This window comes from Aphelocoma coerulescens, chromosome 1A (genome assembly GCF_041296385.1).
Source record: "Aphelocoma coerulescens isolate FSJ_1873_10779 chromosome 1A, UR_Acoe_1.0, whole genome shotgun sequence".
Lineage (NCBI taxonomy): Eukaryota > Metazoa > Chordata > Aves > Passeriformes > Corvidae > Aphelocoma > Aphelocoma coerulescens.
This window is the reverse complement of record NC_091014.1, coordinates 34,636,437-34,655,888: the sequence shown is the minus strand read 5'-3', so window position 1 is coordinate 34,655,888 and position 19,452 is coordinate 34,636,437. Positions and strand designations below refer to the sequence as shown.

Here is a 19,452-nt window from a genome sequence, read left to right as displayed (position 1 = left end):
CTTATACCTGCTCACATCAGCCCTTTGCTAGAGGAGATCTAATGCCTCACATAGGTGCTACACACAGAGCACCTCTGAGCCAGGGAAGGAAGAGACAAGAGGCCATACACTGTCACCTGGGCTCCTCACCCTGACTAGGACACTCCACGTCTCCTGAGGGCTAGACACACACATGCTGTTCAAGTCCAATGGCTTCCTTTTTCAGCTCTCAATAGAATAAAACAAAACAGACTTAGCAATTACTTCCTAAAAAACACTACTAATTGGCAGACCAAAACTCATTATGCACAAATCTAAGTACACAGATTTCTCAATGTCCCAGTATACCGCATTCATCTAAGGGCCGAGTTCAGAGACTATTACAAAATGAGATTGCCTCCAAAGAAGCATCAAATGCTTTCAGGTCTTGGCAGTATCAGTCAGGTTTTGGTCCTTCTGCTCCCCAGTCTGCGGGTAGCTGTCCATACTTGTTTCTTGTTTGTTTTAACAAAGTACCTGACGCAGATTCACACATTTGTAAGAGAAAGATCTAAGAGAACAAGGAAGGGAGGGAACATCTAGTGTCTAATACAATAAAAACAACCAAGGTAAAAAAATAGATCTAATCTCCCATGTAATGAGGTATCATTTTACGTATTTTTAAACTTCACACTTTTCTTACATTAATAGCATACATAGCTCTGCTATTTACCATGATCCTGACAACACTAGTGCCTTACTCATCTGAATTCTGTCCTACTTGTTATCATCAGTCTTGTGGGAGAGAAGAAAAAAGAAAAAGAAAAAAAAGAGAAAAAAAAAATCATGATGTGGCCTTCCAGTTTGCCCAGAAGCTAATCAGGTGATTTTTCTCCTTCTAAAACAAGCAAATTAAGTTATTAAACAGTCAGAAGTCAAGGTGCTCAAATGTCCCCATTCTGTGATTAAAGAAAGGCAGAAGCAGGGCACAGGCCTGCCTTCTCTTCTTCCAGTGGTCCACCGGCAGAACAAGGCCTCCTGCTGAGAGCAGCTGCCTCCTTCCCTTGTTGTGGCTTCTTCACCTGCATTTTTGTCTTCCATCCAGCAAAAGAAACTTTCTTCCTCTCAAACAGCTATGTCCAAAAAGCTGCCCATACTTACACTTGTGAAAACAGCAGTAACTGTTCATGCTATAACCAGCAAAGCCCAAAACAATGAAACAAAATCATGGCAAAAGGTCGATTACAGCAACCATTACCACAGGCAGATAGTTTCAGCTGTGAAACTTTTTAAGTGGCATGAAAATAGATACTGATGATACATTTGTCAAACAGATTAATAAATCCCTTCTCTCAAAACTGGCAAGCAAGGCAACAAGCAAAAGACACCTGATTTCCATTAACAGGCTCACACTTGCAGTGGAAAAATCTTTTAACAGCTGGAGACTGAAGTTGGTCAAGGCACAGGAAAGAGTGCAGTTACCTTTTGGTATGGCATAACATTTAAAATACATTTCAATATGTTCAAAATAGTGCCCTTAACTTTATTCTCTAAGTGGATGAGCTGGCCTGTTAAACCTGTTACAGGGAACAATTAAGGGAGGATTCTAAAGCCACAGAAAATACAAAGAGCTAGAAATACACAAATGCATGTATTTTGAAAATCAAGAACCTGCAAGTAAATCCAAGGTTTACATTGCAATCCTATTTGCTGCACTACTTTCTGTCAGATACCAAAGCATAAACCATATTTTGCATTCAAGAAGTTCTACTGCTTTTGCTCAGAACCATTATTCATTAAAAGAATAAAAACAAACAACAAAATAAAGGCCAAACCAAAACCACACAAAACCAAAAAGCCCAGACTTCTCAACCTTCTACCTACCTGTATCATATCTATCCAGTTAAGAAATCTGTCCAAACACTCTAAGGCATCTCCACTGCACTATCAGCTCAGGCTTTCCCTCCCAAAGCACAACTCCACAAACTAAGCCCAGCCTCTTGAGGTCCCACCCTCTCAGTCAGTTTCCTCATCTGCACATTCCTCCATCTGCTCCAGCACCAGAGCTGTTCCTCTTGCAATCACAGAGAGATCTGATTCAAGGAAGGCATCTGAAAAAAACCCACCTTTATTAGCTTAAACTGAAGCTTCAGTGGAACCACACCCTGTGCTCAAGCAATGGCAGCCACACTGAAACAGCCTTCAACCTGTGGCACCCACCTTGTAGGTGTATGGCTGAGATGACAGGGCATGACCAACAGAGGTAGGATGAACAGCTTCGTGATGATCCCTTTCTGTTCTACCTTCTGAGACATCACTTGTTCCCCTTGCTTCACAGGATAAACCTAGAAGACTGGAAACCTGGCTGTACTTGGCACCCTTCTACAAAACACCCAAACAGAACCAGTGCTGTAAGTTGCACTAGGCCTGTGTTTTTACCTTTTACATCTTAAAACAACTCACGTTTGACATTTAGTTTATCATGGTTTCACCAAAATGTTTTGCAAACATCTGCTTCACCAAAAGTGAAGTATGGTGAAGTTGTGAACTATTTATGGATAACCTGTATGGATTAGCAACCCAATTACTATTGCAGGTTAGAAGATCTCCTTGTGTGCATGCAGCCATGGAGCTGCACAGAAACCACGAGAACAACAAAGAGGGAACAGAGCAAGCACTGCCCAGGAAAGTTATGTTCTGGTGTTACACATCTGAAAGAGAAGGGGATCCAATTCCAGCCCAGTTTCAGCATGGCATCCCCACCATATTTAAGACTTTTTCACTTGTCTGCTGGGAACAGTCAGAACAAAGGTTGGATTCTATGGAAGGGCAGTACTGAGGTCCATATGGAAGCACATAGCAAGGGGACAGAGAAGAATCACAGAATGGTAAGGTTGGAAGGGACCACTGGAGATTATCTAGTCCAACCTCCCCACTCAAGCAGGGTCTCCCAGAGCACATTAGTCAGGAGCTCTGCAAGTACCTAAAAAACGCAGCTCCTTCCCACATCCAGGGAATGGCACCACATTTCTAATGATTGCCCTAAGCACACTGTAATGCCCATACCCACAACATAAAATACCAATGCTAGTATTAATAATCCTTGTAATAAAAAATACTCCTCTCCACTGCCTTTTGTTTCTGACACAATCACTACACAATGTGAAATATCTTCTAAAAGGTTTTTTTTCCACTCTATCTTCCAGATAGATCTCTGAAGATGAAAACATATAGTTTACTACTTGTTAAATCCAGACAAGTAGCATGGAGCTCCCATCCTATATCCTCCACATAACATCTTCACAACTACTTAGTGCAGTAAATCTGTATTACATGATACATGATTTTTCCAGCATTGGCCATAAAGGCTGATTTAAAATCTAACTCATTTTAAAACAGGACCCTTCATTAGAATTCAAGGGCGGGGAGAGGAGACAAAAGAAAAAAGTGAAAAAACAAGGGTAGCATGCCAGCATTCCATACCATGCACTTCACCAAGCTGCTTCAGGAGCTAGTTTAAACTATAAATCACTAAAAAAGAAGTGTATCATGAACTTTGGCTGCTAGAAGAAAAACCACTAGGTTTATGATTTTTTTTTTTTTTAATACCAGGCTATTTCCACAGAACATGTCACTGTACTGTCTTAGGAGGCAAACACCTACTGCACTAATAGTCTATTATCACTGCAACTCAAAGCTACATCTTTATATGTCAGTGGCAAGTTAAAAAAAGCCTCAGGGAGGAAATCACCAAATCATTAAAATCAAATATGCTTTGAAGAATATTTGGGGTCTGCATTCAGGGGTGGGGAAAGATGTGCCTTTAATTATTTTTTAATTAAATTAACTGTGAGTTTTAAAGTTCAGAGCATTAGAAACTGCTTTGATGTTTCACTTCACATATCAACCCTTTAGCACAATGTAAACAGTCATGTTCCCCCATCCTGAGATAAGCTTCCCACCATGTGAACATGTAATCAGTTCAAAAGCAGCTGTCAGTGTAGACAAACCCACAAACTCCAGCCATAAAACAAAACCTGTGATATAATTTTATTAATCACTCCTGCCCATGACTGGGAAAACGCAGATCTTCAGAAGGATACTTGTAAATATGTAACTTCTGTTCTATTGGAATAATGTGTAAGTTATTTAAATCCTTCATGATTTGTATTAAGGCACATCTTATCACCCCTCAGTCACAGGAGCATGTGGAACAATGGAACAACAGTTTGGATTCAAATCACCAACTGCTACGACCATCAAAGCACAGATTTCCACTGTAAGAGTACCTAAAGCTCTCCTTGCTTGCAAGTGGGATGACCCCTTCCAGGGGAGCATAGTAAGAGAAGAAAATTGATTTGTCTGTAGGATTCAGCTCAGCAGGTGTAAGACTCCTCCAAAAAGCTCCCATGCCCGCTGCTGCCATTGCAGGGACAGGGTAACAACAACTGGAAAACCAAGGACACCCAACAGGAGTGAGCCAAAACAAGCGGGTGCAGCCAATAACTTTGCTGCCTGAAAACACAATTCACAAGTTCATCTCAGGTACAGGTGAGCACAAAGTGGCTTTTTGGTGACAAAACACGGAATTAAACTCCCAGGAACTGTGATTTGGTGATCATAAAGAAGTCAAACAAATTTGCATTACACGACCTGCCATGTTTCAAGCCAACTTACTTGATCTTCTGAGAGCTGGACGCTTTGGAGTTGCTGTTTTACAGACAGTTCCACCCTTATTCAGAACTCAAGAAAGGTGTGTATCAGGAATTATTTCTGTATTTTATAACAACCCTTCCACCACAGTATCAAGGCAATTACAAGTGCCCTATGGTTTAACAAACCAAAAGAGAAACCCTGATGGAATATGCCCTGCTGGCAACAGAGCCACTTTGATTTACAAAGCATCGCTGGTTCTCCACCTTGCCTTAATATTTGGCATTTATTTAGGATAATGTTACATAGGCTGCGATCAGGTCTAAGATGTAGGAACTGTCTACACTGTGAAGGGTAGACAGTGGCTGGCTAATTGGCACCCAGCCTAATCCTGAATATAAAAATCTCACTGTACTAAGCACAGGAGCTGTCTGCTTCATTTTACAGAGCAAGAAATCTGACCAGAGCAACAAAAAGCCAGAAACCCACAGTTTAATCTACTTCATGAAGTCCTGTTGCTCACAGGTTTGAGTTAGCAATAAGAACATTCTCCCAATTATTCTACTCTTTGACAACATAGTCTACTGAATATTCATTCAAGAAAAAAGTTGTAATTTACAGTACAGAATTAAAAGTCTTATAGAAGATATTTTCTTTAACATACTTTAATTAAAACATGGTGGTTTTAGTTAAGCTGAATATTATTTTGCTAACATTATACTATTTTTAAAGCAGTAAAAATATCTCCTAGGCAAGCAAGGGACCAACAAAAGTTCACAGTAGTAGATCACATGGTCAGCTGAACACTAATACCATTTTTCAATTTCTATGAAAACAAACTTGTTCCCATGAATCCCAAATCAGACCCCAAAGCAATACTGTACAGCTGATAATAGTGAATATTTAGAGAAGGTATTTAGATTTATCAGCAATTCTTGTTATAATTGTTATAAACCACAACAGTGAGTCAGTCTCAGACTTAAAGAAGAAGAGGAAGTAATTTGTACCCAAAGAATAAAACAAGTTCTTGCTTGGCTAGGACCTTGAAGAAAAAATAAGGAGGGTGGGGACAAGGGGTGGTAGGAAGTTTTTCAGGAATAATTTTTTACGTAGTAATAGAGCCCAAAGAAAAAAACCTAAGAAAGGCAACTCATCATATAAATTAATTCAACTTTATATTCAATGAGAATAGAAAAATGAAATTTAAAATAATGTGAGGATCTGATTCAGAGGTTTATCTGACTGATGTCCAGACTGACATCCATATGCATATGCAGTAGTCTCTTACCACTACAGTGAATCAAAAGGTAACCGAAACAATTCAGTATTTTAAGAGTCACTTCCCCAAGGAAATTACTAAATTATATTACCAAATACAACAAAAGACATTCCAGTCTTTGAACTCTACAACAGCCCCACTCCATAAGACTATCTTAACTAGCTACTGTGAATCCATTTACGTAGCTACTGAGATCCACCTACTGGGCTGTCTAAAGCAGCTAAATGATTTTCATTACAGAAAGAGTTGACTCAGACTCCTGTCATTAGTCATCACCCATATCACATATTATTGGAAAGGGAAAAAGGCATTCCCTTAATTCAACAACTAAAGCACCCCTGAATATCAAGTTAAATATTCCCAGTTCATCTTAAGCTGACCTGCTAACTCATGCAAAAACTGCAAATTCTCCTTAATATTAGATTTTTACATCAAAAATAACTCAAAAGATCTGGATACATTTCTAAATACAGAAAATCAGACTTTAGAGTAACAAATTTATGTAGACACTGCATTAGAAAAGTAACACTGTGCTAAGTTAGGCTCCATGAAAGCTGTGAGTATCATGAGCAGAAGATTTCTGTAATGAAAGATCAAGTTCCCCTTAATAAAGCAGATTTCTCTCGTGCAGATTATATGGAGTCTGGTAACTGCTTGCATCAGGTTGCCTGCACAACTAATGTTCCCCTGACTCTGCTGTTCTTACGCTGCCAGCACTTGTACGTGGGTACCTAATGGAGCAGCTGCCTCAAGCATGAACTTTTGATTAAGCTGTAGATTTTTCCACAGGACATAAGACATCTCTCCTATGTGCAGAAATCTGAACAGGCAATTTTTCAGCCTGCACTTACAGCAGGACAGATATAATACTTCATCTTCCTTCTTTCCTTCACAGCTCCTAAAAGACAACAGTCACAAATCAACTCCCCATCTCAAATTACTTTTAGCATGCCTCACATGCATGCAGAATAATTTACTCCAATTTGCTCTCAGCAGTTGATAAGTGCTCATATTATCATCCTGCAAGAGATGGAGCAAGTCTTATACACAAAGATTCCTTCCTTCTCCTCCTCCTTCACTCCTTAACTATCAAATATAAAAGTTATACCTACTTCTAGCTTTCAGCTGCCAGGTCCATGCCACACGTACAGTTAGGGATTTATTTTACCAGTTTTCAGGAGCGCCCCCTTATTGCAGCATTTACCCCTGGCTATATCAGAGTCATCACATGGGTCTCATTTCTGGATCAAGGTATTCCTGGTGATGGAAATGGGGAGCCTGTATGTTTGACAGGATTAAAAAGAACTTTCCTCCTGCTCATATTTCTGTTCCTTGGTCTTCAACACCTAGGTTCAACAGTAGACTGTTTATCCTGACGCATACAGAAATGCTTCTGCAAAAACCCTCTCTTTCCATTGCTTTTCCAAGTTAAACACATATGCATGGTAACAAAAAAGGGGCTGGCCATTCTTTAAGTCACCAGTCCGGAAAGCTGGGGGACCAGTTCCTGCAGCTGGCTACAGCACATACCTCTGCTCACTTCAGGCACAGCCTAGGTCACTTGCCACATCAATTTTTCTACTACTTACAAGCTAATCAAAGACACAAAAAAAACTGGGTTGGAGGTTTTTTTACACATTTTATCATAAAGGGTAGCGTAAGACACCTGTCTATGCCTATACTACATAACCTTTCCACACATCAATAACATAATAAAAAATTCTAATATAGTAGTTCAAATTACATCTATTGTGAAAATTTGTACTGACTGCTATGCTAATCTCAGTAATACTGAACCTTGAACTTACTCATTTCAAACATGAAGATAAACAATGCAGGCCAGTTCTCCCATTATGCAATGCAACACAACCACCAAAATTCTTAATCTTTCAGGCAGTGCCAAAGAATATGCCAGTTTCTGTACACACAATCACAATGGGTCATGCTGAAATCCCTAGTGCAGTTGCTGGAGTTTATACGGCTTTACTAGATGCTTCTCAGATGAACTATGAAAATATTTTACAATTAAATGAGCAGCTCTGAATAAAAAGACTTCCATGATCTCAGCTTATGTATCTAAGTGAACACACTAAATCAAGCTGCTGGTGGACTAAACAGAAAGACAAGCGGGCTTTGATCTTGAGGAGACCAATTCTTCAGAAGAGAGGAACCCACTAAGAGAAAAGTAATGCTCTAAATGAAAGCTCTGAACTAAACTCTTCCAAGTTTACAGGCTAGTGTGACCAGCACAACTGTACATAAGTCACTAAGAGGAAGTAGTCTACAACAGAGGTTATTAGCCATCAATAAAGGTGTTAAGCTACCTGTGAAGAATTAAAAAATTTATTCTATTACAAACTTTACTTCAAGGGGGACAAGTCAAATCATGGGATTCCTGCTTCAGCAGAAATAAAATTAAGCACTTAAGTATTTGGCAAACAATTATCATCAGCCAGAGAAGTACTTGATATTCAGTTTTTATTATTAAAAACCAGGGTTTAGAGAGAGACTGTATTGATTGTGTTCTGCAAACACAAGATACAAGGACTGTGCTCTATGAGGAAGAGTATAGCATGGTTAGACTGTGCATCCATGCACTTGACCACACCTTGGATCAGTAAGGAGACAGATCACAATACAAGTGGTCCTAATTATGGACAACAGGGATATCTGTAAAAGATTAGAGACAACTGCCTTTGTAATTTGCCCCTAGTACATTATTTTATATAATTTCTAAAAGAAACACACTTGCAAACAGCATTTTCCACCATTACTTAGTGGGTAAAGAGTGAGACAGAGAAGTTGACAACCGGCACACCAAGTACTACATACCCAACATCAACGTTTGACGCATCCTCTGAGGCAGATGAACCACTTCTGCTTTTACTATTATTTTCAGCACAGCATAGATTCCTCTGCATACAGGAACACAAATTCCTCTCCAACACACACACAGATGAGTAACCAGAAAGCATTCTTAATTGCTACATAAATCACATGTGGCTACTTAGCATAGCCAAATACACGTCTGCATAGGAAGCACTCTCCTCAAAACTGTCTGCAGTATTTCATCAACCTCACAGAAAAGCAAGCATGCCAAAAGGAAAGCAGCAATTACTCACTCCAAGTGAATTCATACCTGTCTAGAGAAACATGTGGGCTTTGTTACAGGAACCCGAACCCATACAAAAGCCTGACAACACTGTAGGCAGGTGTGCTGCACTGAAACTGGGGGGGGATGACAGCATGCTGGGCTAGCTTCAGTCCCATTGGGGCACACCTCTAACATCTGTGGGTTTTAAGACCTTTCCTGAATATTGGTTTCCAAAGGTACAAATCCATATGTGTGCATGTTAGATTTATACATATAAATCAAAATATTTTGTATCTATATATAGATAATATGTAATTATTTTTTTTAAATGTGAGCATGCATCCATAACAGCCCTACTATTTCTACCTAAGAATGAAGTGCTGGATATACTGAATAGCTTGGCTCCATGTGCTGCCTGCAGAAGCCCCCCAAGTTTTACCTGTCTATCCATGAGGAGAGCTGGACAAGAGACCTGTCACTCTCATGTCTTGCTTCATGAAGCTTAGGCTGCTTGCCTTGACTCACTAGTATATTGTCACAGGCAAATGCTGTATTACACATCTAGCACTTCACCTGAAATTCTCTGTTAATCAGTTTATTTAGAATCATAGAACATCCTGAGTTGAAATGGACCCATAGGGATCACTAAAGTCTAACTCTTGACCCTACACAGGACAACCCGAGAATCACACCATGTGCCTGAAAGCATTGTCCAAACGTTTCTTGAACTCTGTCAGGCTGGAGCTATGACCACTTCCCTGGGGAGCCTGTTCCAGTGCCCAGCCACCCTCTGGGTGAAGAGCCTTTTACTGATATGCAACATGAACCTCCCCCTGACACACTTTCAGGCCATTCCTTCGAGTTCTGTCACTGGTTACAAGCGTGAAGAGATCACTACCTGCCCCCCCCCACTTCCCCTCACAAGGAAGATGCAGATGGCAATGAGCTCTCCCCTCAGTCTCCTGTTCTCCAGGTTGAAGAGACCAAGTGAGCTCGGGCACTCCTCATACACCTTCCCCTCAAGGCCATTCACCATCTTTGTTGCCCCCCTTTGGACACTCTCCAATAGCTTAGTATCTTCCTTGCATTGTGACCATTCCTTACAGCTTTGGGCAATATCTTCCTTACACTGCCCAAAACTAACTCCAGCACTCAAGGTGAAGCCGCTCCAGTGCAGAGCAGAGGGGACAATTCCCTCCCTTGTCTGGCTGGTGATGCTGTGCCTGATGCACCCCAGGACACAGGTGGCCCTCCTGGCTGCCAGGGCACTGCTGACTCATGTTCAACTTTCCCCTGACTAGCACCCCCAGGTCCCTTTCTGCAGTGCTGCTCTCCAGCCTCTCATTCCCCAGTCTGTCTGTACATCCAGGGTTGCCCCATCCCAGGTGCAGAATCCGTCACTTGCCCTTGTTAAACTTCTTTAATATGGTTGGTGATCGCCCATCTCTCTAATTTGTCAGTGTCTCTCTGCCCTTGAGGAAGTCAACAGCTCCTCTCAATTTAGTGTCATCAGCAAATTCATTCTGTATTCCTTCCAGTCCTGCATCCAACTCATTAATGAAGATGTGGACGAGCTCTGGGTGGAGGATGGAGCCCTGCAGAATTCCATGCGTGACCGGTTGCCAGCCTGATGTTACCCCATTCACTTCGACCCTTTGTGCCCGACCCATGAGCCAGTAGTGCTTGCAACTGTTAATGCAGCACTGGTGCCACTGACGTTTTACAGAAGAGACAAACTGTAGCATCAGTTTCTACTTTAGTTTTTCTTCATCATTTTGCTCTTGCAGTAGCTAAATGTTAATCAGCAAGACCCTCTTCCAAAATGGTCATTCTGATACTATTCTTACACAGTGATCTACAGTTGAAGTAACAGATCACGAGAAGATTTTCTCCTTCTTTAAGTAACTTTTTATTGGGTTTTTTTTAATCTCTTTAGCGTGTTTAGACGCTCTTCAGTTCTGCTGTGTTGCAGAGCACTTTCCTGAATTCACCAGACTCTTCAGTTAAAAGAAAACTCCTTGTGTCTGCATGTCTTTTCACACGTGTCTAAAGAAACCTAAGTCTAAACATTTTGGACCATAAAGCTATAGATGCCCAGTACTTTCTGATTTCAGCAAAACTCCACAGCTCTGCCCTTCTGCTTTGCACTTAAACCTACATGATTATCCCAACTCAATCACATCACTTAATTCACAAAATACCCACATTTACTAAGTGCTCCTGATCTTACTAATGTGAAGCCTAGCTACTGTACTCCAAGACTCCGATGGGTGAATCAAAACCCTTTTTTCTCCAACAAAAGGAAAAAAAAAATCAGTGTTTCTCCAGTGATATTTAAATAAATGTCAATAACAAAGATAATAACACATTGTTTGTGCTCTCAAGGTTTATAGAGAAGTAACTGCCTGAGATGCACTTAATACAGTATTAATACAATAAACTAAAGAAAACAGTGGAAAGGTTAAGAGTTATTCATCTAGTCTGAATATTACCTGCTGCTGGTGCTGCACTCATGACACTTAAATCGCTGAATGTAACAGCACTCATTACATGTTTTAGTGACTTGAACTCTGCTTAGGACAGTACATTAACCCATCTCTTCTAAACCTGCTTCTTAAATTTTTATCTATGCTAGTAGTTACCATTTCATATAGTTAAGCCCTCAAAATTTAAACCAATGACTCCAAGAACCAGCTGGGATGATAAACCAGTGTAAAGCAATCAGCATCCTCTGCACAGAGCATAAATCTCATCTCACCTCCAGAGGCTGTCAGACACCAGCAGGGGACTTAAGAATTCACCACAAAATGGCCATCAAACCCCTCCAAGTTACTGACGCACACATGCTGCATCAAGTGCTCCAAGACAAGAGTGAGACAAAAACACAAAATAAGGACCACTAGTTTACTGTCACAATGATGTGGGCCTTAAAATAGACACAATCTCTACCCTGCTCATTCCTTCAGCTCTTAACTTTCAAGTATTTCAGTTGCAACAATGTTTATCCCCTAATATTCACTGACTGCCAAATGGATTAGAAAAAAAAGAACAAAACATTACTGGGTATTTTTAGTTGCCTTTTTTTAAATAAGTTTCATGACTACATGTCAAACACAAACCTAAACTTTTTGGCTCCAAAGCAAGCCTATAATTAGAAACCTCATTTTTTCTGGTAGTCAGGAGAGCCATTTTCCCTAGGGAATGCTACGGAAAGGAAACCCAGGAAGAGTCGTAATGGCTAAACAACGTGAAACATTAATAACGGACACTGGTAACACAAAGACATCCTAACTAGGCTTGAGCAGCTACAAATTGCATTTTACTGCTAGAAACTGTTTTCTTCCAAAGTTAAATGTTTTTTTTATGGTCTCTCGTCCTCTCAATTACATGCCTCAACCTACTGGGCAAATTCATGCGGAAGAAACGTAAAACAAGGCGTCTGTGCCCAGAAGTTTGTCCTACTTCCTCCCACTTCCACCAGCTCACCCATTAAAAAAAAAGAAAAACAAAACAATAAAAACTGCTACACCTTTCTGGTCAAACCTCCTCCTCCAACAGTGAAATGAGAGATTGCTGGTTACTTTGTCAGGACTAGTTAGGGATGACACTGACACCCTCTGCCTTTTGCCTTTCCCCTTTACATCTCCTCTGCTCTTATCTATCTGCTTTTCATTTCCAGCTTTTTTATGAATTTCCTTTCCCACCACCATTACCACACCTGCAAATCCCACTGACATGCAGGAAATACAGCCACAAAGCCAATGTCATGGCAGGGGGCACTGGGTGAGGGTACAGGGGAAGGAACTTAGCAGGTCTGCAAGTTCTGAAGACCAAGACCAGTAAGGGGAAGAGAGAGGGAGAAATCAGACCTCAGACAGGGAAGGACCAGTGTTGACAGTGAGGCAATGAGGACATTCTTGGGTGCAGAAGGAACACATGCATTTTTGGAAACTGCCAACAGAAGAGATTGCATTTTTCTTGCAAACACTTTTACAGAGCCCTGTATGAAATGGTAGAAAAACAGAGCACACAGCAGCATTTTGGGTTTTTTTCCAAAGCACAGAGCAGCATCCAAGCATCAAACTTCTTATATCCAAGCCATTTTGTATGAGACATCAACCAGAACTCTCTCACATTTTGTGTGCAAACTATTCACGACTCAGATGCGGAACAAGGGCCTGTAGGACAGGCCCTCTTCTAGCAGCTGGGATCCATGACCTCCATAGCACTGCCAGCTTCTAAAGCAAGGTTTCCCAAAGCACAGTGGTGTCCTCTCTCACAGATCCTTCACACGTAAGGGCAGAGAGAGATCCTGACCACAGCCTCTTCTCATGTTTCTAACCCTTACAGTTACAGTGGAAGGGGCCCTCAAACATAGAGCAGGCAGAATCAAGTACAGGGATGTCCTCAGGATTTTGCAGTCATCCTGATATAAGACATGAGCTCAGCATGGCTTGGAACTAACCATATACAATGCTTGAAAAGCCACTGTCCATCGAGACCCCTGAGAAAGGAAAAGTATTGCAAGGATTTACATCGACCCTGCTCAAAGTGGGATAATTCGGGGAACTGGCGTGTGGAAGGAAAGCACAGAAAACATACACAGGAAGATGCACATCCCTCCAGCATATGGTGGGGCTTGCAGCAGCAGGCATGACTGTTTTCAATTTTCCTGAAGGATGGGGGTGGGTGGGAGGAAATAGGGAGAGAAAGGGGTCAGCTTTCAAAAGTTTGCCAAACATCTTATTTTAGTATTTTTTTCTACAGGGAATGGACAAATTCCAAAGGCTTGATCATACAGAAGCACTGGTCTGATCTTGCAAAAGCCTATGTACATGGATAACTTTACCTCACATGAGTAGTCACACTGGCAGGACAAAAATATTTACAGTTCTGCCTTTTTCGTTTATTAAATGACTCATTGCAAACATAAAGCAGGGCCACACCGAGCTTAATCTAGTTTCTGACACTTAAACTTTAAAAGAGACATGGATGATAAGAAACCTTAAAGCTAAACTTTCAGAAGCAATAACACAGCATAAAGCAACCTGCATTTTTATTCACACTGCTCTCAGATTGAAGTATTTCTTCCTTAAGAAATAACTTTGGGGCTACTGCTCATCCCCAAAACACCATACCGTCTATTATATGCTGCAATGGTTTTATGCTGCAATTTTTTTTAGAAGTGGTACAGAGAGAGGAAAAGTTGTCTAAATCTTTAACCACTCTAGAGATCAGGCATCCTAGGCAAAGACCGAAGGTACTATCGCAAATTTTTTACACCAGAATTGCTGTCAATTCATTAATCCTGTCTCAGTTGCAGCATTTGATGTATTTAAGCCCACCCTTGCCTAATTAAATGAAGACAAAAATTCACTATTTAAACTAGTGAATTTCCTTTTTTCTTTCTTTTCTTTGGAAATCCATACAAAACAAGACTAAACACTAGTAGTGAGTTTTTCTGCAGGCACAGCTGCAAGCCAAATGCTCTAAACCATTTCTTCCCTGCAAGAAAGGGGGCAGAGGGAGCTAAGACAGAAGGATAAACATAACTGCCAGCATTTAAAGTCTTCTACAAGAAGAGAAACCCACACTGCAAAACTTAATATTTGTGTAGTTGAGAAAGACACAGAAACAATAACTATCAGCTCCCCTCTTTTCTCTTCTCTTCGCTCAAGGGGACATAGTATGCATTTTTTGACTAAACCTCAAATACAAACCAAAAGTAGCATCCTCATCCCTACAAAGAGGCTTATTATGGCTGTTATTGCTGGAAGGGGAAACTCACTCTTACTGGCCACATGACTGTTGAAATCTACATTCAGCATTGTTTGGAGATTTTTTTTTCTTTTGCCTATAAATCCGCAGTTGAGAGCAACTGGTTATAACTTTATGACTAGAAACATTAGCTGAGTATTTCTGATGCTGCAGAGTCAGCAATACAGATTAATTTTTTCCAGCCTAGTAAATACATACTTAAATATGCACCCTGCAACACCTCACTGCAGTATTCTTTTGGGAAACATTACTAGAGCAGAATATCAAATTTTAGTTATGGGTTTTTTTGTGGTTTTTTTTCCAGTCCCCCTTGCTTGGAAATGTTAACACCACACACAAAAATTTTCCAAAGGTTACTACTTATACAGCTAACATTTAGCAACACAACTCATACAACAGCACTGGAAAGACCTGTATGTTTTCAGGATCTGAATCAAGACACAGGCCTTCTCACATGTCACGATACAGCAGCTACACAGAGGCAGACAGCAGTTCTATGACAGCAGACATCTATTCACACAGTACTGTCACACCAGAATCCTCCTCCATAAGGGCCAGGTGGCAGCCAGTGCTGGCCAAATAGGTTAGCAGATGAAGTTCAAGGACACTCCACAGCACTCAGCAGCTTCCAGTGAATACCTGAGGTTAGTGGGAGGCTGAAACTCAAAATGGATGAGACAAAACCAACCACTGAGGAGAGGTGTCAAGACAAGTATCCTGGAGAAGCAGCCACAACCTGATACATAGCCGGTCCCAGCCTATTTGCTCCAAGTGCCCAAGCTCAGGTGTGGACAGAGGGTGTGCCCAGGCTCCCTGCCAAACTTTGCAGAGGAAGTTAAAGCTCAAGAGAGCTCTTGCACTTCCTCAAACGGGAGCAGAAGTTTCCTAAGGGGCAGCTAGAGGGTTTCAGTTTTAAGCAAATCACAAATGGAACATAACCTCAGAGAAAAAGAAACCAAGATTGGCTTTCTGCAGCAGAACACAGCCTACAGGAATGGCTGTGGGTAATGAACGACATTTTTTGACAAGTGCGACAGGTGGACCAGAGGGCAGCTGAGGTATCCAAGCTTTGAAAAGCAAGTTTATAAGCAGGTCCCCATAGCAGCAGTAATACTAACATTGAAATCCAGTGGGGAAAACTACGGAGAGTTTGTAGAAAGAAACAGACACTGAACAGAAAGAAGGCACTGATGCTGGTGGGAGCAGGTGAAGAACTAGCATAAACAAAACAGGCTCACTAGCTCATAGCCAGCCTTCTCTACAATGAGATCCTGTGCATTGGGAAGAGAGGACCGAGGGGGGATAGACTGCCTGGCTAAAGAAATGTGACGTTTACCCTATATGGTTTAATAACTGCTCTGGGTCGGACAGGTCCTCCATTGAAATTTCAATGCTGCCCACACAAGGGGTTGGTTCGGGGTTTTTGCTTTGTTTTTAATCAATTCTTCACTTCAAAGCTCCACTTGCATGAGCCTGAATGCTTAAACCAAGCCACTTAAACACTTCAGAGGGCCTTTCCCTGCCAACAAACCAGCTGAAGAGGCTGTCATTCACCTCGGAACGAGCTCCGAAAGAGCGAGGAGGCAGACCCCGCCGTGCCCCGCAGAGGCTACAGCGGGGCGAACAGCGCGGTTACTCTCCGCACAAATAAGCGATTTCTGGTCACGTCCCCTGCCCACCGGGCAATGGGGGTCCCTCAGCCCGGCTGCCGAGCGGGGCACGCCGGCGGGGGCTCCTCCAGTGACCCCGGGCCGCGCAGGAGCCCCGCTGGAAGCCTACCGAGGGAAGCCCTTGCCGGCCGCCTCCTCGCCGCTCCGTCCCGGCGCCCGGGCGGCTCCGCGGGTCCTTCCCCGTGGGGGAGGGGGCGGCGGACACGTGGAGGCCGAGCCGGAGGGAGCCGGCCCGGCCCGGCCCGGCAGCAGCTGCCCCGCGGGGCGCAGCCGCCCCTCCTGCCCGGCGCACGGCACTTACTTGTGGGGCGGCGCGGCTCTTGCCTGGCGGCCTCCTGAAGAAGGAGGTGCGCGCGGTGAAGAAGAACTCCTCGGACTCTTCCTCCTCCAGGCTGCTGTACCCGCTGCTCATGCTGCTGGTCCAGGTCATCGGCGGCGGCGGGGGCTGCTGGTGGTGCTGGGGCCGGGCGGCGGGGAGCGCCGTCCCGGCCGCCGCATGGGGCCCCGCCGCTGCCGCTCCTCGCCCAGCCCGCGGGGTCCGGGGCGCAGGAGGAGGAGCCGCGGCTCTGGCGGCCCCGCTCCCGCCCTCGCTCCGCTCCCTTCCTGCCGCGCGAGTTCCCCGGCAGCGCCGCCCCCGCCCGCCCGGGCAGCAGGTGAGGGCCGGGGGCGGCTCCTTGCCGGCCCGGGGCCGGACGAGTCCCTGACCCCCTCCCGGTCTCCTGCCGGCGCCTCCGCACCCCCGTGCTCATTACCAGCAACGAGGCAGCTAAGGGCGGCCTTCTGTAGTAAGAAGTTCCCAACCTTTTCCCTAATAATTACCCGATTTCAGTCTTCTGTGCACTGTAAGAATAGTCATTAAAAAAATGACCGACGGCAAAATAATGGGGAGAGCTTTTCCCTTACAGTTCTTTCAGCAATCCGTGAATTCCGGCTTCGCGACCAGGGGCAGCAGCACGGCACTGAGCAGTCACAGCCTCCAGTTCCGCAGCTGCGGCGGTGCCCGGCCGGGGCCGCACCATCACCAGCCCACGGACTATTAAATCAATGGAATTCATCGCCCCGGGGTGTAGCGAGGAGGGAGGCTTGCACTAGCGAGGAGACTCACCAGGGATTAGATATGTGTGCAGATAGCAGGAACATCCAGATCTGCAACTGGAAAACATTTAAAGCACAAAAGTCCTGATAAGATATAGGGCAAACATCAGATTCATCACTACTGGGGAAAATTACGGACAATGCCTGAAGGTCAGGTCACTCCGTAATTACCTGCCTCTGAGTCTCATGTCTTCCCTTAATTTATCTAAGGCTGATCACTGTCACCGACAGGATACTGGGTTTAAGGTACGGCTTCCTAAAGCTATGCAGCTGCCCATAAAAGCAGACTTGCCTTTCCTCCACGCCCTTAGCCCGGCGCTCTTGCTGTCCCCTGTACCACAGCGGTGGTCCCATGGGGGGAAGTGAGTCACTTGCTGCCGGAGCAAACCCCCGAGACATGGGCGTCAGAAAGGCGATACCTTTCAGCAACAGCACAGCCTTAGATTAAACATATTTGAAGTTGCGCATTTACACATCAGTTCCTGTGGTCTCAGTACTCAGACACAGATGTATCTGGGACACCATTAGCTAACATCTCCTTTCCCTCTTCCTGATCCCCATTTCGCTGGTCCCTCACACACTCCTCATCTGCTGTGCATAGCTGTTCTATCCCCGTATCCAACCGGCGATTGGGTCTGTTTCTGCCAGTAGGTGCTCTTCCTGGACCGGTATGCCTTACATGTTGACAAAGTCACCTCAAAACCAGCAAAACAACTCACACTGAGAACTAAAACTGGTCAGTCAGTTTGGGAAGTGTTAAATCCTTACTTTTCCATCAACTGATTCTTCCAGATTTTTGTATGGAGTTTGGCATCTGGGAGATTAGAAGGCTGCATAGCTTTTAAAAACAAATAATTGAGTTTAACAGGATAGATGCTGATGTGTCTGATCTTGAGCCTACTTGTTGGCACTGCAAAGCCCTGTGGTATGCAAGATAGCTTGAAGTTGAATGCCAAGTTACTTGAATGCAACTAAAACATACTAAAATGCTTGCTGTAGACAAACAAGCTTTGTGTTACCTGGCACACTGAGCACAGACCCATGCCAAAAGGAAGTCACACCAGAGATCTGCTGGGCATGCCTCTGAACCTGTCCAAGACCCAGTAACTCCAGTTTACAAAACTTTTGGAAAAAACACCCCTGTCCATTATCAGAATTAAGGTGAAGGATTTTAAGTGGCTCGGGTGTGATTAAAAATGGCATTTGTGTTTTCAAACTACGAAAGCATTTTTATATATTATCTGCTGGCACACTTGATGGACTCCCCAGCAACCAGAGGCACTGTGTGTATAGCTTGTTTGCTTGGCTGCAGTCTCAAACCTGATAGTGGATGGGTGGAACATTAAGCTGGCAAAGAAGATCATTGAGACAACAAGCTGCTGCAAAAGAGCTCAACTTCATTTGTGCAAGATCAGTTGCAAGTCCTGGGCTCGAGTTTATATATTCCCTGGCATCAAGGCATGGCATTCACCTCATCTGTAAAGCATCATTTATATTGGTAACACCAAAAAATTCACAGTATCATTTTCTCCTGCTGCAACAAAGAATGATGAAGAAAACATGTCTGTTTTCTGTGATAGATCTTCCAATATTAGTTCATTCCTCCACTGTAGCTCAGTTTTTAAGCCTACTAATTTTGACAAGAGATTTTTCACTTTATTTTTTTTCAGACGTGGCACTGAACCAAACAATTCATGTGAAGGTACAAACAGATATGAGGCCTTTCAGTTTTGTTTTGTTTGGTGCTTGCAAGTAATGTACCCAAAACCAAGTATTTTTCAAGGTACTCCTGTGGATTTCACTTGTCCCCTGAAAAGTACTCTTCCACGTTCTCAAACTGACTTTTTAATCTTACCTAGGTAAGATTCATCCAAGGCTCTTTGTTAGGTGCTGCACTGAAACCTCTATGCTACAACACTTGCACT

The 19,452-nt window shown here is 43.2% G+C and overlaps 1 protein-coding gene across 1 annotated transcript in view; it reads right to left on the bottom strand.

The window, feature by feature from the left end:
- RASSF3 (Ras association domain family member 3) overlaps positions 1-17,068 on the bottom strand; it is a 53,322-nt gene extending 36,254 nt beyond the window's left edge. Inside the window, exon 1 of the mRNA XM_068998516.1 lies at positions 16,734-17,068. Coding sequence (XP_068854617.1) covers positions 16,734-16,862 — 129 coding nt within the window. The 5' untranslated portion in view covers positions 16,863-17,068. The remainder of the gene's footprint in view (positions 1-16,733) is intronic.
- Between the last annotated feature and the right edge of the window lie 2,384 nt (positions 17,069-19,452).